The sequence below is a fragment of the Lichenostomus cassidix genome, chromosome 5, assembly GCF_008360975.1.
Source record: "Lichenostomus cassidix isolate B80296 chromosome 5, HeHo_3.0, whole genome shotgun sequence".
Taxonomy (NCBI): domain Eukaryota; kingdom Metazoa; phylum Chordata; class Aves; order Passeriformes; family Meliphagidae; genus Lichenostomus; species Lichenostomus cassidix.
The window spans coordinates 48,048,658-48,071,923 of NC_139486.1; the positions used below are offsets into that span (position 1 = coordinate 48,048,658).

The 23,266-nt window shown below is 40.3% G+C and overlaps 1 protein-coding gene across 6 annotated transcripts in view; it reads left to right on the forward strand.

The window, feature by feature from the left end:
• The window catches only part of PTPN5 (protein tyrosine phosphatase non-receptor type 5), a 77,301-nt gene that overhangs the window by 34,783 nt on the left and 19,252 nt on the right, over positions 1-23,266 (forward strand). For all 6 annotated transcript variants that reach the window (XM_085062921.1, XM_085062925.1, XM_085062920.1 and 3 more), the window contains exons 3-8: positions 8,851-9,032; positions 9,934-10,053; positions 11,897-11,980; positions 15,514-15,755; positions 18,446-18,635; positions 21,860-21,944. In XM_085062921.1, coding sequence (XP_084919047.1) covers positions 8,851-9,032; positions 9,934-10,053; positions 11,897-11,980; positions 15,514-15,755; positions 18,446-18,635; positions 21,860-21,944 — 903 coding nt within the window. The remainder of the gene's footprint in view (positions 1-8,850; positions 9,033-9,933; positions 10,054-11,896; positions 11,981-15,513; positions 15,756-18,445; positions 18,636-21,859; positions 21,945-23,266) is intronic.

Here is a 23,266-nt window from a genome sequence, read left to right on the forward strand (position 1 = left end):
GCTCTAGGGGCCCTGGCTGCTGTGAAAAATGGCATATCCTTTAACTTGACGTTTCACAAGAGAAAAGGAAAAAGGACACTGCCTAACAACACATCTTGTGTTTAAGACTGTAAGCATTAGGAGTGCCATTAAGAATAAACCTCTTGTGTATTTGATTTAGCAGTGGGTATGATTCAGATGTGGACAGGGGTATAACTAGTCTTCCATTTGAAATTAAGAGCAACTTCCCCATTGTTAGTAGAGACACAGCAATTTATAATGAGTGTAGGACCCTGGAAGCCACACCTTTCAGATGGTACAGTAGCTCCCATATAATTCCCATATGGTTGCTTTGTCTGCTGTGTCTTATGGCTCTTAGCAGTTCATCTTTGCTACCTTTCCAGAGCAGAGAGCCCAAGGATTTTTTTCTTCTTGCTTCCATCTAAGTGAGGCTCACACCTGATTCAGAGTGTTGTCAGCTGAGGTAACCTGAGCTGCTTTTCTCTTGCAGCTTTGTTTCATATGAATTATTATGGACTAGAGATTTGGTAAGATCAGGAAAGTTACCTTCTCTCTTACTAGGTGGGTTAGGTATATTATTAAGCAGTCAATAGCAGTGTGTAGGACCCTAGGTATGAGAGGAGTGTTGTCCAGAAGGGAAGAGTTTGCTGACAGTGACCAAGTGAAGTCTCCCAGACCAAGTGAAGTCTTCCAGACTCATCCTTGAGTCAAACAAAATCTCTGGTGTCAGGCTGCATCCTTCCCCCTTCAGAGATGGCTTCATAGGCCAGCATCCTGTCTTTTACAGTTGTGTTTTGCAAATTCTTTTGGTTCTTTGGGAAAAAAAAAGACTGTATGGAGGCAGGGGAATTTGAGAAGATTGTGAGTTTTGCTTTTCTCTTTCCTGTATTTCTTTTCCTCTGCAGTTATCATTTTTTCATGAACTATTTCTTGAGCAACACCACAGTGAGCCACTCTGTGGGGTGGGGAGTAGAAGTTGATGTAGAAAGGCATTTTAATGCTTTGACATATCTCTGAGACTGGATTTTTTTCTTGTCATTTCAGGTCTGTAGAGCACAACCAGATTTGCAGACATTTGCACCACAATCACTAAAAAGCAAGTCTGAGCATTAACTAAGAACAGATTCTTTCTCACAGGGAAACACAGGCTTACTTTTTAAATCATTAATTCTGTTTAATAAAACAAAATCCTTATTTAGCTCCTAACAAGCCCTCAGTTTTTCTAGTGATTGCTAACAGTAGCAGTGTGTTAAACATTCGTTTGAAAGTTAATCACAGTTGTCCTTGTATAGTCTGAAAGTAAGTTTCAGAAGTGATTTTTTGGACATGGATTTAATAAATTAGGAAACTTCTGGGCATTTTCTTTTTCATGACTTAAAAAATGTACTGTCCAGAATTCTAATCACAGAAAAAAAATACTACCTTGGTAATTTAATTAGGTGTTTATTTCTGTATATGCAGCCCAACCTGAGGGTAATCTGGACCCTCTGTAACCATGATATACGTGTTGCCCACCATTGATAATAAAGTCCCTTCTCTGTACAAGAATGTAACAGGTAGTAGGAGATTTTGGCTCCTGTTATGCTCGAGTTTTATGGAACCTGCAATAAAATAGCTGGGATTTTCACTTCATCTTCTCTAATGATGAAAGTTGGAGCTGGCGGACATATCCACTGCAGCAGCTCAGCTGAAGATGCCCTTAGGAGCTGGAATCTATCCAGATGATATTTTCACTTATCATTGTGGCACTTCCCTGTGGCAGCCAGTCAATTACTACACAGTAGCTGTTGGACTGTTGAAAAAATCGCAGCAACTTGAAAGCTCTTCTAAATCACAGCAAAGAGCCTTGTCCATACCCTGAAATTCACAGAACATATCAGCAAGCACGTAACATCAGTGACCAATTGGGAATCAGATGAGGTTTGCAACTTGTTTGACTGCCAGTCTCCTCCTGTTGAAGAAGAGGGGGAGACAGTTTGTGTTGCAATGTGCTGTTTCTCTCCTCCATCCCTCTCTAGCAGCTTGCAACCTTGCTTTTGTATGTGACCCTGCGGTATCATAATTGTGGTCCTGGGTGAACACGAACATTCTTTCTGCCTTCACCTCTCTTTCTCTCCTCCCACCCATCCCAGATGAAGTGGCAGGTGGACTGAGTGGGAGCAGTGTGAAATGAATGCAGAGAAAATGTGTGACTCAGCAGTTCAGCAGGGAGCTGCTGAGCGGAAAGGCAACTATTCTCCTTTTCTCCTTGCACACTCTGGCATCAGGTTGCTGTTCCCTCAGAGGTGACAAGAGGCTCTTTACGAATGGAGCTGTGGAGCCCCCCAGCATGGCAAAGGGGTTGCATATTATTTTCAGCAGAACTTATTTCAAGTAGAGAGGAAAGTTACTTCTTCAAGTTTGTTAGAAATGTTGCCAGTGAAAGGGGAGAAGCGTTGGGCTAGAAATATGTAGATTTCAGTTCTCTGCATTACTTGCTCACAGATTTTCTGTATTACTTTCCCCCTTCCTTTTTTTCTCTCTTGATGCATCTTTCCCTTTTGGTAATCGGAGGTTGGTGTAAGAAGCAGCCAGACTCCACCAGCTGAACTTGGGACATGCAAGTCTACAGTACTTTTCCTGGCTAGTAGGCGACACCCCTTTTCCTCACTGCACTGTTGTTCAAACAACTCCATAGAAAATGCTGGCCTTCCTCCAAAGGAGGCTGCTGGCTTTCCCCATGCTAGCTGCCACTCATGGACAAGTAAGTGCAAAGGAAAATTTATATTTATGGGTTATCCTTTGTCCCACAAGGATAAATTAACCTTCTCTCTCAGTATTGGGGAAGGACCATTGCAGTGTCTTTCTAAGCACCTTTGTAACAACGCAAAAAGGTTTTTTGCATTTTAGTATCTGTTCTGTGTTTGTCAGAACAGAGGACTGAAGTGTTTTTTCTATTCACTAATCAACAGCAGGTAGACGTTTTGTATCAGTGGTTGTACTTAGTAAAAGCTCAGTTTTAAAGCTGTAGTGTGCATCATTGGCGCTGAATTTTACTAACACACAGACAAAAAAAAGAGCAAGCATGAAGGTTGTATTCTCTTGAATCTTCAGAGAGCCTGAAACAGTGTCACTGGAGAGCTGTTGAGCAGCTGAATTCCCCTTGATGGGCATATCCACCCATGAATTGGTGTGAATGAAATACAGATATTTCCAGTGTGATCTTTTTAGCAAAATATTCAGCTTTCTCAAATATAATCTTTGAATGTTAGAAATTTCAGTTGTTCCCCACAAAGCTATGAATACCTGAAGCCTGGCTCAGCTTGTTCTTATGGTCCAGGGTAGATACACTTAATGCAAACTAAAAGCATTAGAAATTGTAAGCTGAAATTCTTCTCAGATGAAGTAACTTGAGGAAGGTAGTTCCAGTTTTATGGACCTCTTACTTAAATTGATGGTATGGCAGACTTGTTTCTTCTTTAACTTCTGTTACGGAGAGGAGTCTGAAGTCTGCAGTTACAGTCTGCAGTCCTACAAAGAATCACAGGATGGATGTAACTGACTTGCAGTTAGATACCAAAGTGTTGCTTTGGTGCCTTGCAGCAGTGTTAGTGGTAAATGTAGTGGGATACATGAATCTGTCTGGCTTGTTGCTAGAGTTTGAATTAAGCTGTCTGATACTTTCTGAAGTAGCTCTTGATGTGGTTTTGCATTACAAATGCAAGATCTACCAACCACAAGCTCTTGGCAGCTAAAACTTGGACTGTATCCAGAGTGGAATTGAAAATATTGAGGCGATTACATTGTTGTAAATCCCCTCTGTCTCCAGTCAGTCAGTAGTAGGTAGCTGTGGGGTGCATCTGGGGATGCTTTTCTTTGCAGCTTTTAATTTGGATACTTTTAGGGCCTGGATGCCCTCCTCCTGGGCAGAGTTTTATTCAGCCATTTGGAAAACATAAATGTATTAACTCTTGTAAACAGAACAGGTCAGGGATCAAGCAGAGTAGCAGTTGTCATGATAAGAAAGGTCAAAAAAATTAGTAATGGAGGAGCTAGAGAGACGCATTCTTAGGATAGCAGTAAATAGCATCCCCAGTTTTCAATACGGATCATTATTTCTTCAGTGTAATTTTCAACATAATTTATCAGATGAGTCAGGAGCGCAGACAGAATCAGGAAGAAACAGACTTTCCTGGTGGTGAATTTTATCTGTCTGTAAACAGTAATGATGCAGCTCCTGTCATATTTACTATTTAATATATTAGGCTGCTGTTCATGAAGAAGTTCAGTAGAAGTTTCAGAGTTAAAAAATAGTGACCCACTAGCTGGTTTCCGCAGAGTGACGAATGTAAGTACGCAAGTTGTGTTTGTCACGAAGGTATGAAAGGTCCTCTTCCTGTAACCCACTCTTCCCATACCACTGCAGTGCAAAAGAAAGCTAATTGTTCCATTTCCATCCTTACCATGCTGCAGTGGCAAGCAAAAAAGAGAATGTTTTCTTAGCCAATACTTGTCTTCTACAGCTCTGTTCTTTGGATGGACAGGTTTTTACCCTCCAGCACAAGCTGCCTCTTGCTCAACTGCACTCCAAGGCAGCTCATTCAGCTTTGATGTGTCTTTCCAGCACCTGGACTTGCTGCAATCAGGATGTTTTATGATGTATGTATTTAGCAAGGTCTTGACCAGATCTGTGAACTGTGATGCCAAGGGCTGTGTCCTGCATGTGCAGTTGAAGTGCATGTCAAAAGAAGCAGTGGGTCTGAGACCCATCTCAGTGTACTTTTGTCTATTCTTTCATCAGTAGCAGGTCTCCCAAGCTACTGAGACCCAAGCACTTAAATGGAAATTGGAGGCAGAGATTTCAGTAGGCAGTTGCATTTTGACATCTGAAGATGAAGAAGCCATAAATGGACTTACAACTCTGGTCTGAAATGTTGGTAATCTTGATGGATGTGAGGTATTGCTGGTGTGTCCATGGTTTCTGATGCTTCCACACTGTAGTCCATTCCTAAAAATTCTCACCACACATGGCCATCACGAAGATTTGGACTAGTTCAGAGAGACACGTCCCTAATTGTTTTAGGTGTATTGAGGTACAATGCAGCTGAGCTGCTGTGGTGTGTTGGCTGCTGCAGCTTGAGACTTGGCAGAACAGGTGAGGCCCCTTCTTCCCTCTTGTCTTGTGTGTCTGGAAGGTAGAATCCACCATTAACAAAATCTGTATTTCCTAGTGAAGAGGCAGTACCATCCAACCCAGAAGCATAATTCCACAGGGACAGTCTGATGGATGTACATAAATGTCTAATAACTGTATGAGCGCTGTCTTTTCATTGTTGGGGTACATTTTCTTCCTGTTGTAAAAACAATTTTGTTAAGGAACAAGTCTTTCTCTCAAAAATACATTAAGTTGTCTGCCAATGGAGCTGTGCCAATTCCTTGAGCATTAGCACCCGTGCACAAGAGAGGACACAAGTTCCTTTTAAAATGTTGACTTCATTAGGAAATACAGCCAGGATGTAAGGTTCTGAGGGGTTGTTTTTTGTTTTGTTTTTCTCTGAAGGCTTTAAGTATGAATCAGTTGAGTTACAGAGCTGCTAATGCCTCACCCACAGCAAGATTTGATGGGATCGTGGCATGTTTATTACTGTTAGGCTTTGTTGACTTGCTCATTATTGCTACAGTGCCTTTTAGTGTTTCAGCTAAGACTAGTACTCTAAGCACTTGTTTTTCTGAGAGTTACATAGGTGTTTTTTCATTCTTCTGCCTGTTATGTACCCACATATGAAATCAGAAAAAAAAAAAAAGATACAGAGATGCAGGGGTTTTAAAATGGGCATTGCCAGAGTTAAAGAAGCTGGCTTTTACCTTCTGAGTGAAGGAAGATGTTTCCCTGTATATATTATTCCGTGAAATAATAATATACAGTGCTGTGCCATATGTTTTTGGCAGCTTGTTTTGGTGGCAATGCTTAAGGAAAGAATACAGGATGAATGGATCCCTGGCATGATTCAGAAAGTGCCTTTCCCTGAACAGCAAGGATGAGGTTAAGTTTATGGTGCTATTTTGAAATTTCAAGTTGGTTTCACAAGCCATATGGCTACTACAGATGTCAGAGACCTTTTAATTCTTCTGCCAAAGGGTTTTTTTTTTTTCTAGCAAGCGTGGTCTTGTGCCAAAGCAGAAGTAGTCAGAGAACTTGAATCCCTATCTCCATGCAGGAAATGAGGAGGATATCATGTGGATGCTACATTTCACTGTCAGTCAAACCACTAGCAAAGGAGAGGCTCAATAATGGATGCAGTCATCCTTGCCAGCTCTCTCAAGACCTTCACTTTCACCTTGACACATGAAAGCTTCACTGATGTCTCACTCATTACCTCATCTAGAACTGAAGGAATCCTGGGCCCATTAGGGCAAACAATAGAAGAATATAGAATTGCAAGATGATGTGTGAGTGCAAAATGAAGTATTGTTTAAAGCTGGTATGGTTAAATTAACACAGAACCCAAGGCGGACATCATTATGTTTGTTAGAACCTAATATTTTAGGATTTGTAGGAGAAAATTTTTAAGTCTACTTTAGGTAATACTAGACCTTTTATTTGTATGTCCAAGACATGCATCTGTTCATTTATATGTATGGATCCAGCCAGTTCTCTATTGTTTTAGTTCTTGCACCTTTTGTCTTCTGTCGTGTTAGTGAAAATACCTCTTGATAACAGTGTAAGTTCAGCAGAGCTGGAATCCTGAGCTCCTAGGTCCACAGACCAGGTCTCTACCTTATGCAGTGAAAATACTTGAAAGTAAGAGTGGTTTGTTGTGCTTCATAAAGGGCAGTTGTAAGAAGGAGAATGTGACTCCTACAATTGTACAGGTGTTACTAGACAACACTGGAATTCCAGGAACTGGACTTCTGGGCTGTGGAGAGGCACAGATCCCCATGGTTACAGACAAAGAGCAGTGCCCTAACTTTGACATCTTTGTTCCAGAAGATGTGGTTAAGTGGCCTTCACATTGTTGTATTATAGTCCAGAGTTTGTTTCCAACCAGAAATGACCTTGTAAAATCTCAGGCTGTTGCAGGCATGAAACAAAGAGATTCTGTTTACCTGCTACATAAGGCAGCACCTTTTGTCAGTTAAAAAAAAAATCTTCTGAAATATGAAATACTATGACTTACAAAAAACAGTTGAAAGCTGACTGTGAAATTTGCATTCTTTGGCTCCTTGCATTCCTTGGCCTGGTTATTGTCCCAATGGTGTTTTAGTTTTGCACTGTGTGTATTTTATCTTGAGATTTGGGGAGCAGTATGCAAGACAGGAAGTTATCAGAACTTGGAAAAACAGTAAATATCTTCATTAATCATTCTTAGGGATTTTATTAGGTGCATTATTTAATGCAGGTAAAGGAAAAGTTAACTTAAACTGTGTTTAGTGAAAATGCAAGGTTAGAGACTTTAGGAGCGAACAATAATAAACCCTGAATGAGTAGATATCTTTTAAGATTTAGATGTCAGCCACAGGTGCATGTCTCTCTGCAAGGATGACAAAAATAGTTTCTGACACGAAGATTCTGTCCCTGCTAAATTTCAAATTCCTGTTCCAAAACACAGAACATAAACATCCCACAAAAATAGCATGAAAAAATTGGCAACCATTAACAAATGCCTTCCTCTCAATTCTTGTTTGAATCTAGTGCAACGTGAAGCAGTTTAGATGCTTGAAAATTTTGAACTTTAAGGACTGAGAGGCAGACTTCCCATAATCTCTTGAGCTATATTCCAGAAAGTTTCTGCTTTTCTTGGAAAAGTGCTGTTCTCAAGTGGTTGTCTTCTAGCATTAAAAGATTAATTCTTGCTGTGGCCAGACCCTCAGCAGATACACAAATAGATTTCATTTCGTTTACCTAATTAGAGCTGTGGTTAGTTTATGGGTGCTTATCTGACTTAGAATTACTGTTGTGAGACATTTAGAGAAATATTTGTTGAGAGGAATATTTTACAGATACCTGACCTCAACAAAACGTGGAAGGACCAATGATGTGGCCTTTCCCTGGGACACAGGAGGCTGGTTTAGGCTTAAGGCTACAGTATTATACATAGGGCAGCCTTGGGGCATTCCTCATGTACAAAGATGTAAGTCAGTAGTACTTACATCCAATGAGTGTGATCTTTCAGACCTTTTCGCTTGTAAATTAAATTAAATTCACACAGACTCTATTCAAAATACTGTTACTGAGGGACTAGCCACACCAGTGATTATGTCTACCAAACAGAACAGAATTGCAACAATATTAAATAGCTCTCAAGTATGAATTCATCCAAGAAGTAGGTTATTGGAATAAAGTCTATTTTATTAGTGCCTTAGGATGCTCAGCCTGAACCCAGAGCCCCTGAGCACTATTCAGACACATAATATGAAAGAATCTCTACCTCAGAAATTTATTATCAGATTAGACAAAGCAGACAAATAAAAGAAATTGAGAAATTGAGACAGGAAGAGGCAAAATGGGTCCTCTCCTATAATGTAGCTGTGAAGTGTGTAGCTAGGCAATAGCACAGGTAGTTTCTTTTAAAAAGTAAAAATGAAAAAGTGCAGCAATGTAAATGAGAATTTGTTAACAACAAAGCCCAGAATCTGCACCTCCGGAAAGAAAGGGAAAATAATTTATCCGCCCACACTCACTTTTTTCTGACGAAGGCAGGTGAATAAAGCTGCACTAATAGAGTGTGACGCTGACAATCCTGAGCGGCGCTTGCTGAGGTGGAACGGAGAGGTAACATCGTCTCCAGGAAAACAATAGCCCTGCAGCCCCCGCGGTGCCTGCAGGGTCACATCCCATTCATCCTCTGCACATGTTGTTTTCACGTGAAGGTTGTTCCCATCCGGCTGGTATGGAGTCAATGGATGAAGCTGAAGGACAGCAAGGAGAGCTGAACAGGAAGGAGCAGTCCCTGAAAGCCTCCCAGAAAACAGCAGCGTTCGCTTGGCCCCCCCAGTGGAATGGATTAATACCTGGACACAGCATGTATCTGTTTGTGCTCTCACAGATACTGGTAAGGCAGCTTGCCATAGCTTTGGAATGCTGGGACCCTTCTTTTAAGCTCTGTTGGCTTGGGAGATTTCCTCCTCATTCGCTCTAGATACAGCAGTGGGAATAGGTGCAGTCCTCTCATTTCTGCTGCCACCTCTCATGGCTTTGCCTTGAGAACAGCCCCTGCCTTTTGATGTCCCAGACTCCCATCCTATTTCCTGCCTCTCTGCATAATGATGGGTATCCCACCAAATCCTTTTTTCTGTAGCTAATGTGCAGAGGGGTAAAGACCCATGTTGTTTACGTGGGGAGCAGAGGTGTATCTTTAAAGTTGTGGTGTGCCCTTCACAATCGGGGATGATGTTATACCTCTCTTAGTCTGTTAAATATAAAATCGTTAGTTTTGTTGTTTATATTAACTGGGGCGTGTGCAGCACCCTTAAGTGGTTCAAATGAAAAGTTTCCATTTGTGTATGTTTGTGTGTGTTTATTTAGAGTGATGCCTATGCGAAACATGGCTATTTGTGAGAGCTTTGAGAGGGACCTTAATAGTACATTAATAACATCCTAAGTTAATGGAATTACTAGTTTTGATCTACAGGTAACAGTCCTGAAAGTTCAGAAGTCAGAGGAATCTGTTGCTCAAATTGCACTTTCTGGGCAGCCCATTTGCTAGTGAGGGTCACAGTAAGCCTGTGTAACTCAGTGATGCACATCTACTAAAGAGTGGATGAGTATGGAGGCTGCAGTCTTTTTATTCCTGTTAAGCTGCAGCCTAGAAAATACCTGACTTCTTAAGGCAAAAGTGATAATCAACATGAAATCAATGCTAACTAAATTAGTTAATTATGCAGTCTTGAAATGAAAATGAATGTTTGTATAATGAGAGATGCTAATTACGTCTTTTCTGATTGATTGCACAGCTTCTCTGCATGATGCTGTGGTACAGCACTTATGGGACCATCCCGGCAGCTCAGAATGCCTTTGACCTGCTCTCTTATTTGCTTACCCCATTTAAACAGGTTTTTTCAGACCAAGGGGAGGTAAGTCCCTGTGCTCCTCTCTGATTATACAGTTGATGTTGGTAGCCTTGGGTGGCACTTCCAATATCTTTCTGATTAAAAGTACAATACATGTGTATTTTATGCATTACAGTGTCTTTTGCGTTGTGTGTATGCCCTGAAATGGTAGAAGAGTTTTATGAAAACAGAAAAATACTTTGTGATATTGGGCTGAATTTTTGGCTATGATATTAGGTCAGCATGGCAGATTTTTCATTATGAGCAAATTATTGCAAATGAAACAAACCAATAAGAAGTCATCCCATTAAGGTTTAGCCCACAGTAAAGGACGAGCTGGAACTTCATTTCTTAGGATGAATGGAAGCTGAAATTCTGGAAGAATGGATCAACCCACATAAAAGGTGCAAATCGCACCGTAGTCAGTCACAAAAACCTATTTTTGTTTAGTGTTTAGAACATATCTGTGTGCAGTAAATGTATTTCAAGTATACTAGGTGCACAGATTCAATTATATCTAGAGAGCTACCCTAGTAAAACTGCCTAGCTTCTCACCATGACATGATGACATATATACCAGAGTGATTCATCTGATAAATTACTGGTAATTATACCCAGTGCAGATTTTTCTAGTGTGGACAGAACCTTAATTAAGTGGTGAACAGCTACTTTCAAAATTCAGATGAAATATATTTGCTATCAGAATGCTTAGATCCATTGTACATAAACTTTGAGGCAGAGGCTTTGCAGTGCTAATAGAAAATCTGATTCAGTGCCTCTTGTGATTGAAGTACGGTAGAGACTGTTTTCTGTTTTCTCGTAACAGTGTTTATGAGCTGCATGTCACCTGCTCTTTTGGGGTTTTTTGAAAGAAGCACTTTTTCTTTGCCCTTTTGCAGTCAGCTTTATTATGCACAGAGCTCTTCACAGACTATTGCCTGTGTCTTATTTGCAGTGGCTCAATCATTAACAAATTGTTGTTCCTTACAGAAAATCACTGATTTTTTATCATTTTGACTCACAATAATTGTCCTTCGTGGAGGAAACTGATTCCTAGAATGCACCACAGTAACACCCCAAGTATGACTCTCTGCAGATGTTCATGCATATGTTTGAGAACTGTTTATTATAGCACTATTTATTGTGCAAATTTACACTTGAAAACAGTACAGGCAAAGAAATCTTCTGGTGTTAAAATAAGCAAATGGAAGCTCTTAACTCTAAATTTCTTGTTAGCTGTACTAGTGGGAGAAGAACAAAGTAGAATTCCTTGCTCACCAAAGCCCATTAGAACTAGATTTTGCACCTACTACTGAGAACAGGCTGAACTATAGACTACTATAAAATGACTAAGACAGAATTAATTTCTGTGCTAGTGGTGTGAATTAACCTGATGGTGTTTCACAGAATGCATAGAAAACACAGAAAACTCCTCTGTGGCTGGATTTTAAGAATCCCCAAACCCAGGAACAGTACTAAAGTTTGTTTAAAACCCTTTGCCACAGCATATAATCACACCGACTGTAGCAATGAAGCATTTGTCTAGTCTGCAAAATTGAATTGTGGATTCAGATCTCAACTTTGGCAATGCATGAGGGTAGGAAGCAGAATTCCTGTTTGCCTTCACAGTGAAACATGGGGTTTAGACCTTCTGAGATGCTTGGGCTTAGAGATGGTTTCAGTTTCAGTCTTCTCCAAAGCCTGGCATTTTTTTTGGTGGTGATGGCAGCTTTTCCACAGGTGAGTATGATAGGAGTAAATCTTTGTGGTAATTAATACACACTTTACCAAGAATGTGCATGCAGACACTGTACTGTGCCCCTAAATCCTTCATGAATCATTGTCTCTTCTGTTGGTTGCCTCACAGAGCCTGACTACAGTTGGGAGTGTTGTGGTGTCGTACATCCTGCTGTCTTTGGCTTCTCTAGGACTGCTATTTGTAGGATCTCTGGTAAGTTATGATACACTGCAAGCTGTAATCATGTCCTTTTTCAGTGATTTTTTTTATAAGATGTCTAGTTTATCCAAAGTTGTTGGTATTATGCACAAGTTGATTGTAAAGCATCATTTTTGGGGCTGTTTCTGTATAATCGTCTGCTCGCTTTATGTAGAGGAATCAACCTTACTCAATTTCTTGATGAACTGGGGATCGCACTGATGGTTTATTCTTTTCATCCACAGATGGGCAAACTATTTGCACTCAAATAGAAGGGATGTGGTCCAGCAACAGGACCATCATCTATTGACTTCAGTGGCAGTTCGAGAGTGCCAGTGTACTTCTGAGTGTAAAGTCCTGTTAGATGTAGGCCAAGGCCCAGCTGACAAGCTTAAGTGGCATGACTACAATTAATCTAGTTAGCTGTCAGCTGCTGGGTAGCAGGAGTGTATTGTGTTTCTCCATTGATTGTATAACTGGCACAAAGGTGTGTGGTAGATGGGAGAGCTATGGAAAACTCTTTCTTGTTAGGGAGCTCTAACTGAATGTGGCTTTTCATAACACTCTACTGAACATGCAGGCAGAGCACCGCCTCCTGTCCTTGCAGAGGTGCACCCCAGGTAGCTGAGGAAGTTGAAGCTGTGCTATGCACATGCTGTTTGAGTGATGCACAGTATAATGAGCTCCATCCTAGAATCATAGGACTGTAGGTGGGAAGAAATTGCTGGTCTAACATTCTTGGAGCAGGGCTCTTGCCAACACTTGGTAAGGTGAGCCGTGAATTTTTCCACACAGGTTTTGAAAGCCTTCAGGGAAGATGGATCATCTTTCTGTGTGCCTGTGCCACAACTGTGTGGCACTTTTGGGGAAGAGCTTTTCCCTAGTGTCTGATCTGAATTTCACAAATCTAAATGTTTGAGCTGAAGTTCTGCAGGCTTGTGGCCACTGTCCCTTGTGGGATCAGCTGACACTACCAAGAAGTGTCTGGCTGCATCTCTGGAGCTGCTCTTCACTGCTACATCACCCTGGCCTTTTCGTACTCTAGACCACTGACTTCCTTTGCAACCCTCTACTGGGACCACTTCAGTTTTTCTCTATCTCTCTTAAATTGAAGAAACTAAATTTGTAGACAGTATTAAAGGTGCAGCTCCATCAGTTCCAAGGAGGGGGGAGTATCTGCTTTGATTTGCTGGCCACATTCCCTGATAGGAAGTAATGTCATGTTACATGCTGTGGTTAAGTTCACTCAGAGGCAGCACAGTGGCAAAAATCTTCTGTTTAATGTGTCAGGAAAATATACTTTCTAAAAACCATTCACAAGGCAAAGTAATTGTAGTTAATGCTCCATTATTGTGATCGTTGATGTAGGCAAGGAAACTGGCCAGGCTTATGCAATTTTCTTCTTTTTTGATGCTGCTGTACCTTATCCAGATTAATTTTGTCCTCAAAAATAAACTGGTGATTTCTGTAATTGCAAATACAATTAAAAAAAAGAAGAAAAAAAAAAGAGCTATCTAAGAATTTTCCAGGTAATCTTGCAGCAAAACATTTTGGGCTGAAAATCTTAATAGCAAGGTTGTGATTTTTTTGCATATTCAATTATTCCTCAGTGGATGAGAACATTTATTGCTGACCCATTCTTAGCACAGAAGGTAAAGTTAAGTGAAAGCTCTCTGTTGCCCAAATTTTTGATCTCTATTTGAACACCTTTGCATGTGAGCTCCTTGCAAGTAAAAGTGAATACCAGTGTAGACTAAAGTAGACTTGACAGTTTTTTGTTTTGGTTAAAACTTGCATATAGAAAAACATTTTCTAACTGTTTCCATGTAGGCAAGTTTGCACTGGTTTGTATTTCCGTGGTCTGTGCTAAGAGTTTTCTAGCTAGAGTAGAGACACAAATGTCACTCTGTATCACCCTGCTCTCTGAATAAGTCACTGGACAGCAGAACATAAGTGTCCTGTGAGTTCTGACCAATGGTCTATCTGGCCCAGTAGGTTCTCTCCAACATGGACATTAGGAAAGAGAGACTGTTTAGAGAGAGCACATGAGCCTTGTCCCTTCCTACCTACCTGTTACCTTACTCTCAAATGTCTGAGGTCATGCTGCTTTGCAATTTGCAAACATCTGCTTTTATCAGTATTTGTGGAATAAGGTATAACATAGTCATTGGTGGAACATTGAAAATGGTGATTGAACCAGGCAGGGTTTCTACAATCCCAGCCTGATGGACAGCAGATTGTTGCATGAAGACAGTTTTCTCAATTTTCCCCTTTGTCTCAGCTGAGTGATCTCCCTCTCCCCTTAAAATGGATTTAAAGTCATGTGCTGCCTAGAAGAGAGCTTGAAGGGACCTATTCCTTTGAGGAGTGCCTTTATGACCAAACCTTTCTTTCCCAGTGTTGAAATTGACACTGTCCTGCATGACATCCTAATGTGCTTTAGTAGCCGAGGAAAAGAAATTTGACCTTTTGTAGTGGCACTTTTCTAAATTCAGCTGGTTATTTAAAAGCCATATAGGAAAAGGACAGAAGATGCTTTACTGTAGAAAATAAGATCTGGTTTTAGTCTCAAAAGGATGCATGGCAATGCAGTATAGTTTGTATGGCATTAGCTTGAGTGATACTACTCCTAGTTAAATGCTAGATGGATGAAGTTGGCCTTAGGTTCCAGATCCTGGAATTCAGAGGTGGGCTTCAGATTTTTAACTGAAGTCTGTGTGGAGGATTTCAAGTCTACTGATCTGATTTCCAAGTCATCTAGTCTACCACACCATCTGTCCAAACAGATAATGATACAGAATTTTTTTAGATTCATGCAATTTCAAATTATTTGTATTTTGTATTACAAATTATTTGTATCTTACCTTAATTTGTAATATAAACTTGCATTTGTGTTGTAGAACTTCACATGATTCATTATTTATATTAATACTCTGTTTAAATCAGATCATTAGATTATAGCACAGCCTTTGCCTCTGGTGAAAAAGTGATATGGGCATTCTGAGCCTCAGGATCAGGTACATCAAAATTTGGGCCTCTGTAAAAAATGATGGGTTTATACATATGTTCAGGGTACAGTTCCAGGTTATTAAAGATGTCCAGCTCAATTATATGTACTTAAGACAGCTATATGTAAATTCCAGCTGGAAAGCCATTAAATCAGGAGAGGTATGACTTGTAGAATACCATAGCAGATTTTTATTTTGTAAACAAGCCTGGGAAGGATAAGAAACTGAACAAAAGGACAGTGGTATCACATTGGCGTGCATATGATGGTCACAAGCACATTCCACTTCCACTGTATCCCTGAGTTAAGCCTGGCCAGCTCTGTGGAAACCTCTATGGCTGAAAGCAGGTTTGAATGGGTAGATGTGAATCCTTGTAACATGCACCACAGAGCTACTCCTGCATGGAACATTCCTGTTCTCTTCAGTACTCTCCAACTGTAATACAGAGAGCTGGGATGCTGCCCTAATGACCCATGCCCTAGGCTGTATGGAAAGGCTGGCTACAAGCAGAAAGCTTCTTTAAATGTTTGTTTCCTCCAGTTTTGGCATCTACTCAGAGCCCAACCAGATCCCCCTTTTCCACTGCAAGAGGACTGCAGACGCCAATCAGTGAGCCGGCAGCCTTCCTTCACATACTCAGAGTGGACAGAGGATAAGAATGAGGATGACTTCCTAGATTTGGATCCTGTGCCAGAGACTCCAGTCTTTGACTGCGTAATGGACATGAAAGCGGAGACAGACCCAGCTACTCTGACAGTTAAATCCGTGGGCTTGCAAGAAAGGTAGGGTAGATGTGACTAATAGGGGAAAGTCTGGTCCCAGATGTTGTGGATTTAGGAGTTCTGTGCCTAGTGGGAAGCTTTATTGCCTTTGTGAATGTCACTTTAAAACGTGGTTTTAAAGTCAAGCACCTGCTTTATTTCCTGTCCTGTTTTCATTCCAGTCATAAATAGAAGCATGTTAGCTGAACGGCACACAGTTTCTGGACAGCTGTCAACAAGTGCTGTTCTAAAGCATCATTTCTTTCCATTGAATACATCTATTTGTGTTTGATCAGTCTCTCACCATTCATGAAGACAGCAACTGCATAGCATGAAATCCACTATAGAGTGGTGAAAGCTTTTACCTCTGAAAGAGGTGGGTCTTGTTGATTTTTCTTTTTTTTTTTTTCTCCTCATCACTTATGCTGGAGGACTAGTCTTTTCTACAAAAGAAAACCATAGAAAAAGTAGTAGTCTTCAGTATTTCTTATATATATAAATCAGTTAATCCAGAAGGAAATGAATTTGATTCAAATGAACCCAATAATGAAACTTCGGGGTGATCTGGTGTTCACCACTTGAACTGTAAGGTCAACTCGAAAAGAGGAGTTTCTCAAGCAAGTCAGGAGCTTCTCAGAGAGATTCACAGCTGGGAAAGGGCAGTTTCAAGATAAAAGGAAAATCTTTTTCTGTTTTGTGTCCTCTCAGTTCTCTTAATGAAATAGAACAAAGGTTTTCATGATTGAATTCCTGCGAATAAATTCTGCAAAAGTGATGGTGTTGTGAATAAGAATGAAGTTACTGAAGGGTCCAGCATAGCAAAGTATCACCTTTCTTTATATCTCAGTTTTCAAGCTTAATTGGAGTGCTAACCATAGTTAATTCTCATCTCTAAAGCTTAAAACAAAAGCCAGAACTTAGATTTTAAGAATACAATGCTGACTTTCCAAAGCTCCCCAGGATGCTATAAAAAGGGATGTTACAGAAGAGACTTTCCATTTGCTCTCTGTGAGCTTAGAATGTTTTTTCTCACTTTATGGTTTGTTATAACATTGTCCTAAAATCTTATACCTTTTATTGTGTTATTCTACCTTTATACGAGATCACAGTAACCTCTGGGGCTTGTCCCTGAAGCTGGTGCTATCAGTGAGTTTTGTTCTTTTTCATTAAAAGCAGGATTGGGCTTGAAATATGTGAGTCGGTTGTGTTCTTCACTATCCCTGATTTTTTTCCATTTCTGTCATTTTAAAGATCTCAGGTGACTGCTAGCCTGCAGGAAAGACACTCACTGTATCAAGATAATTGGGAAATATCAACTGGGGAGTATCACTTGGGGAATAATCAATTGGTTAAAGTAATGAATTACAATGAAAAACCTGTCAGATAACTAGAAGAATGAAAGCAACTGCTTGAAGTTCTCAAACTAGGTACAATGTGTACACTTAAGATATAAACTTATTTTCAACATACACATGCCCTTGAGAAGACAGACATCACTTCAGGTTTGAGCTGTGTCATGACAAATTTCATTTGCATTAAGCATTGGTCACTTTTCCTTTGTTTGGTGTTGTGTTAAATTACCTCTCTATGCCTCTGCAGCATCCGTTCTGCTTCTCTGTCTTATTTCCCTCTTGTTCTTTTTTAACTACCTATGCTATTAGAAGGGTGGTCAGCAGCTAAATTCAAACAACACTGAATGTTGCTGAAGAAGAAATAATCTCATTTTCTCATGATGAAGAACTATTAATGTAGGTAGCTTCTTCTACCTAGAAAGAACCAAAAACATTCATTGTCAAGTGCATCTGTTTTGGGGGAGAAGCGTGGTAGCTGTTTAATAGCACGCAGGAGGGTAGGGTCAAAATCCTTTGAAAGGAGTCACTGATTCCCTGTCTGCCACTACTGGCATTTCCCCATGCCTGTGAATCGTAGCAAGAAGCCAGCTACAAATTCTTTTAGCCATACTCCTGAATCCAGGAAAGGGCTGTGATCCATGTAATGACTTCTGTCCTCTCTGTGAGCTGGTCATGCCTGCATGCTTACATGGGTTTTAATAGTTCCTGCACACACCTTCTAACTAGATTTTTCGAGTTGAGATTCATCAAAAATAGGTTTACTGTGTGGATGTATAGAACCTTTACCTAGTAGTCATCATATTGTGTGACTTTATTATCATGTTAAAGATATTTAAATATAGATTTGCTGATGGCTTTTGAATCTTAATTTTTTCTGTCATATGTGAGATTAACAGAAGTTCAGAAATGCTTTAAAACTTTATTCAATAGTAGGCATTTTGACTTCCTTGTTTTATTGTGTGGCTTACTTACAGTAATGCACTAAAAATTCTACATTCAACAATACGTCTGTTTTTAATGTAACTGTTAAAATGTTGGGACCTTCATTTCACTCTTCTCATGATGTACAGTTCTGGCAAGAGCATTTCTCAGAAAAATTATTCACTACAGTGGCTAGCTTTTCATGTCTTTACTAATGTTGTACTGGTAGTATATCCCAAGATCTTGCCCTGCTGATGTTTCAGTGTACAAAATAATCTTCCAGTCTTGTCATCACAAGAAGCATCACCCATTTTCTTACAGGTAGTGACCAAAATGTCCCCTTCAGAACCAGCTGGCTGGCCTTCTGAGGTTGTTAATCTGTCATTGCTTACAATGATGGTGCTGTTGTAAGCAAACTTTAACCACTCTGTTTTGCAGGAGAGGTTCAAATGTTTCACTCACACTGGATATGTGCACCCCAGGCTGTTCTGAGCAAGGCTTTGGCTATGTCATGTCCCCACGGGAACAGTCAGCCCGAGAGTACCTCCAGACAGCATCAAACATCCTTACTGAAGAGGAGCTGCACAAGAAAGCACTGGATCCTTTCATACTCCAGGCAGAGTTCTTTGTGAGTGTCTGACCTCTCTCTTCTAGGAACATCAATAAAAATGGGATGTTGTCTCTCTATAGAAGACCTTGCTGTTATTTTCTGCCAGTCTAAAAGTAGTACATGCAAACTCCACTGTCAGTGAAGCATTTAATGCAATTCCCAAATTTGTCACCCCTTGAAATTACAATGTCTGAAAGGTTTCGGTGATATTGTCACTTAAAAACTAGAGTATTGGTTCTGGCAACAATAACAACATATCTTTGTTTTCACAAGATGTTTGGTTTTTTGGGGTTTTTTTTTTGCTGACATATATTACTTTTTCAACCCAAAAAAAAAATCAAAATCACTAGCGTAGAGAAGAAAAGCCACATTTGCTACAGACATAACTTCTTTAAATGTGTCTGGAGTTGCCCTAGGGATGGAATTTGTCCTAATCCACCTTATTTGCTGTTGAATGCCTAATGTGGAGCTACTTTCCAAATCTAAATGTTCTCTGGTTACCTGAAACACAGTGTGGCTCTGTCATTCAGTAGAAGATACAGAAAGTATGTCTTAACTGGGGTTTTTTCTACAATATACAAAATAATTCACCAGTTTTAAGCTTCTCTGCCAGTTGCTTTTAGGAGTCTGAAAATGTTTCCTTGGCTCACCGTATCTACTAATGCTTTGGCAGAAAGATTCTTCGCCTCATTTTGGAAAGATATACTTGCACAAATGAAGCAAGCCATTGCAAATTGGATTTCCAAGTAGTTTAGGATAAAGGTCAGATACATTTTAGTGTAGTGAGTACCCTGGCTTTTTACATCTTTCATGCTATTGAGTCTCTTCTGTAATTGGTTGAGTGTCTGTGTGATAGGTATTGTCATGTTTGTCATATTTATTATACCTGAAAAAAAAAAATAGTATGCAAAATGCTGCAGTGTCTGCGTTATGTGTATTAGTCAGGGCTGTAAATTCCTGCTTGAGATAGGAGGTAACCAGGGCACAGACTGTGCATGCTGAGGTGTTGCAGGGCATGTGATTAAGGGCTACTGAAGTTAATATTGCCACATCAAATATTCTCTTAAGCATGAAATCTCAGCAGAGCAGGAGGAAGATTATGTTTTGCAACATTACAGCCCTTTCAGCCTGTCCTCTTCATGACCTCTAAGTATCTGAAAGGGAAAGACTATCACTCTGATTATCACTTGCTGTCCTCCCTCCTTGTGCAGTTTTGGGAAGAGGGGGATAGTCTGGGCTTCTGTTTTAAAGCAGAACACGAGGTGTCTGTGGTCCTTAATTCATTTAGTGCTGTACAAGTTGAAGGAAAGCAGCTTTTGTGTAGGCAAAGCCCTGATTCTTTTAAAGTAAAGCATCTACTGCTCTTTTAGGGAGGGAATGTTCACTTGGTGTCTGAACTGACTGCTAAACTAGTCCACGTATAATTTCATCAGTCTCTGAGCTACACTGTAGTTTTCAAGCAAAGAAAATAATGTTAAAAGTATGAAAAAATACGCTTCATTTCTCTGAGAGATTTTGAATTAGGTTTCCTGGTGTTCATAGAATTATTCAGCAGCCAAACCATCCCAAGCTATTTTCATTCTTTAATGAAAACTGAAAGAGCACAAAATGCTGTGCAATGAAAACATAATTTCTGTAATTAAAAATTGTGAACTAGTTCTTTTTTTTTATGAAACAGTTATCGCCAGCTAGCTCTTCATCGTGTATTTTCACTCTGTCTAACCTGCTTGTTTTTCAAAGTCCAGATCCCAGATGTAGCAAGCAGCTGTTTCATTTTGGAAGTCCGAGAGGACATTTGCAGGGCTAAATCCTGAAATTTGTGCAAGATGTAGAGTTTTTACTCAGACAGTAATTCTGTTGATTTCATAAGAATTGGCTAGTGCAGTGAATGACTTAAGACCCAAAAACAGCCCATGGAGCTTGGCTCAGGAAGAGTTTGGGTTGACTAAATACCAAGGAACAATTGAGAAAAATATGAAGGTTTTGTTCCTATGCAGTTCTCCAAATTGATAGGAAATTACTTCAACAAGATGTTTTCATCATTAATTGCCTCTGGTTAAAGCCAACAGTATGCTCAGTGCTTTGTAAGAGACAGAGTGCAGATAGTCTTCTAAAGTTCCAGAACTGGCCTCCAGTTGCTCCAAAAAATTATTCACTGAAAGGGTGAAGCACTGAAACAGGCTGCCCAAGGAAGTGGTGGAATCACCATCCCTGAAAGTGTTGGCAAACACGTGGATGTGGCACTTCGAGACATGGCTTAGCAGTGAACATGGAGGTGCTAGGTGACAGGTCAGACTCAATGATCTTAAAGGTAATTTTCAGCCTTGATGATTCCATGTTTCTACAGTCCATAATTTTAATTTTTTCTCAGAGTCAGGGCTTGTCTTACTCAGCCCTGATTCCTGTACCAGTCTGTCCAATAGTGGTCTCTCAAATCCAGCGTGCAGCAGCTGGGATGACCAGCCTGCCTCCAAGTTTCCATGAGCCATATATCTCTGCTGAGCCTGTTTAACACATCCCTTCTCTTCTGCCTACTGCCTTCCAGGCAGAAGGTTGCTGTTTGTTCCCACCTGGTGCTTATTGCAGGGGATGAGCAGTGGAGAATAGGAAACCCCTCCATCTTTGTGTATTCTTTGCAGCAGCGATGTAGAGAGCAGGCAATCCCCTAAAACCCCTTTGCTGTCCTTTTCCATGGAGCTTGACAGCGCGATGAGCAAAGCGGTGACGCTCCCGCAGCTCCATGGAGTCAGGTCAGCACGCCAGCCTGTCATAACTATGTGTCATACTTTGTTGCTGGTGCAAGTCCTTAGCAAATTATTAACTTCCACCCTCAGAGAGGAAGCAATGTGAGTCAGAAAGGATGGTGCTGAGGTCCAGCCTTTTGGAGCAGTGTCTTGCGCACCACCTCTTGCATCGCTCTGTGCCTACACTTGCAATTCAGTTCTAATAATATTAGGAGTGAACACGTCGTGCGTGTTACTCAATGAATTAGTCACTAGGAGCATTTTCATATGAAGGATTTCAGAAAAGAAAGCCAGTGACAGTAAAAGGAAACATCAATCATATTTTGGTGGTAAGTTGCTAGAAGTACTGTACAATATGTCCCAGCTGACTTCATCACGTTGCCTCCCTCACAGGGAGGACATAATAGGCTTGGGGATTTTATTCCTCCTGTGAATCTAATAATAGTACCCACTGTTTCTTACGTTTCGTGGGGTTTTGTTTTTCTTCTTTTTTAACAGGAAATTCCAATGAACTTTGTTGATCCAAAGGAATATGATATTCCAGGCTTAGTGCGTAAGAATCGCTACAAAACAATTCTCCCAAGTAAGTTTCTGCTTTTTAAGTCAGTGGGACAGAATGGTTTACTCCACATGCTTGAGGGCTTTGCATTTTCCTTTCCAGAATGTATGAAGTGTACTGTCACCACAATGTATTGTCCAAAAGCCACGTTTATGGAGCAGCAGCATGGCTTCAAAGCATAAATCAAATTTGCAAAGAGGTACAGAGCCTAAAGAGCCATAATGCTGCTGATCCTCAGGGAAACGTAGGTTTTTTAGTGATTAATTCCATCATTTGGTGCTGCTTAAAAATTGTACGCAACAACTTGGTGTGTCTATTCAGGTGTTACTTTGTGATTTCTTTGATTAAATTTCTTTTGAAAGCCTAAGTTCTAGCAATGTTATTTTCCTGACTGATGTTTTTTCAAATGCAGACTGAGAATATCAGGAACTGGCCTAATGGCTTTAAGATAACACACAAAAGAAAAGTATTTTTTCTTTTCTATTACACTAGTTTTATTTGAAGGCAAGAGTAGGAGTTTTGAGAAACACTTTGGTACAAATTTTTACAAGTGTCATAATTTTCCCCTCACTCATACTTTAAGATGCCTTGAAAAGTGATATGACTGGATGTCATGCCTATTTTTTTTTTTTTTTTCTGTTGTTGGAAGGTGGTACCACTGCCTGCAACAGTCTTTTGCAAAATCCAAAAGGTTCAATGTTAGGTTAGCAAATATAAGTTCAGTGAAGTCAAAACTGTCCTCAGCTATACCTAACAGTCAATGAATCTGGACTTGAAATGGTTTCAAAAGAGATTTTTTTTAATGTCTTAAAACTCCAGCAGCTGCAGCCCAATGTGTGCAGCTCTTCTGATGACTTTGTACTCTACCTCAGACCAGAATTGTAAAAGCATTTAACCACCTTTCACTAGTGCTGTGCTAATGACTGAGGTCATTCCTTCAAGTATTATTTCACTGGTTTTGGAGCAGGAGAATTGCAAAAGTGGTTTCATATGCCCAAGATGCCAGAAATCTGATTTCAGATGCCCAAGATGCCAGATCTCTGTGTATATCATCTGTATATTCTGAATTCAGTATCTCTTCATCTCAGCCAAATAGGTATCTGCTAGCAGCCACTTTTGTCACTTTGACCTCTTCATCTCAGGTAACTGGTTTCTACCCAACCATCTTTCTGAGGGTTAACAACCTTATTCTGGCCTTCTTATGGTCTGATATTCTTTCTGAATGAACTTTTAGCAACTTCATCCCTAGCTGGGGCCTCAGGATGGCTTAATATTGCTGAGGAAGGAAGAGAGCTGAGTGTTCACACTTACCCACTGCCCCCATTTCACAGGGCTTGGTGCTGGCA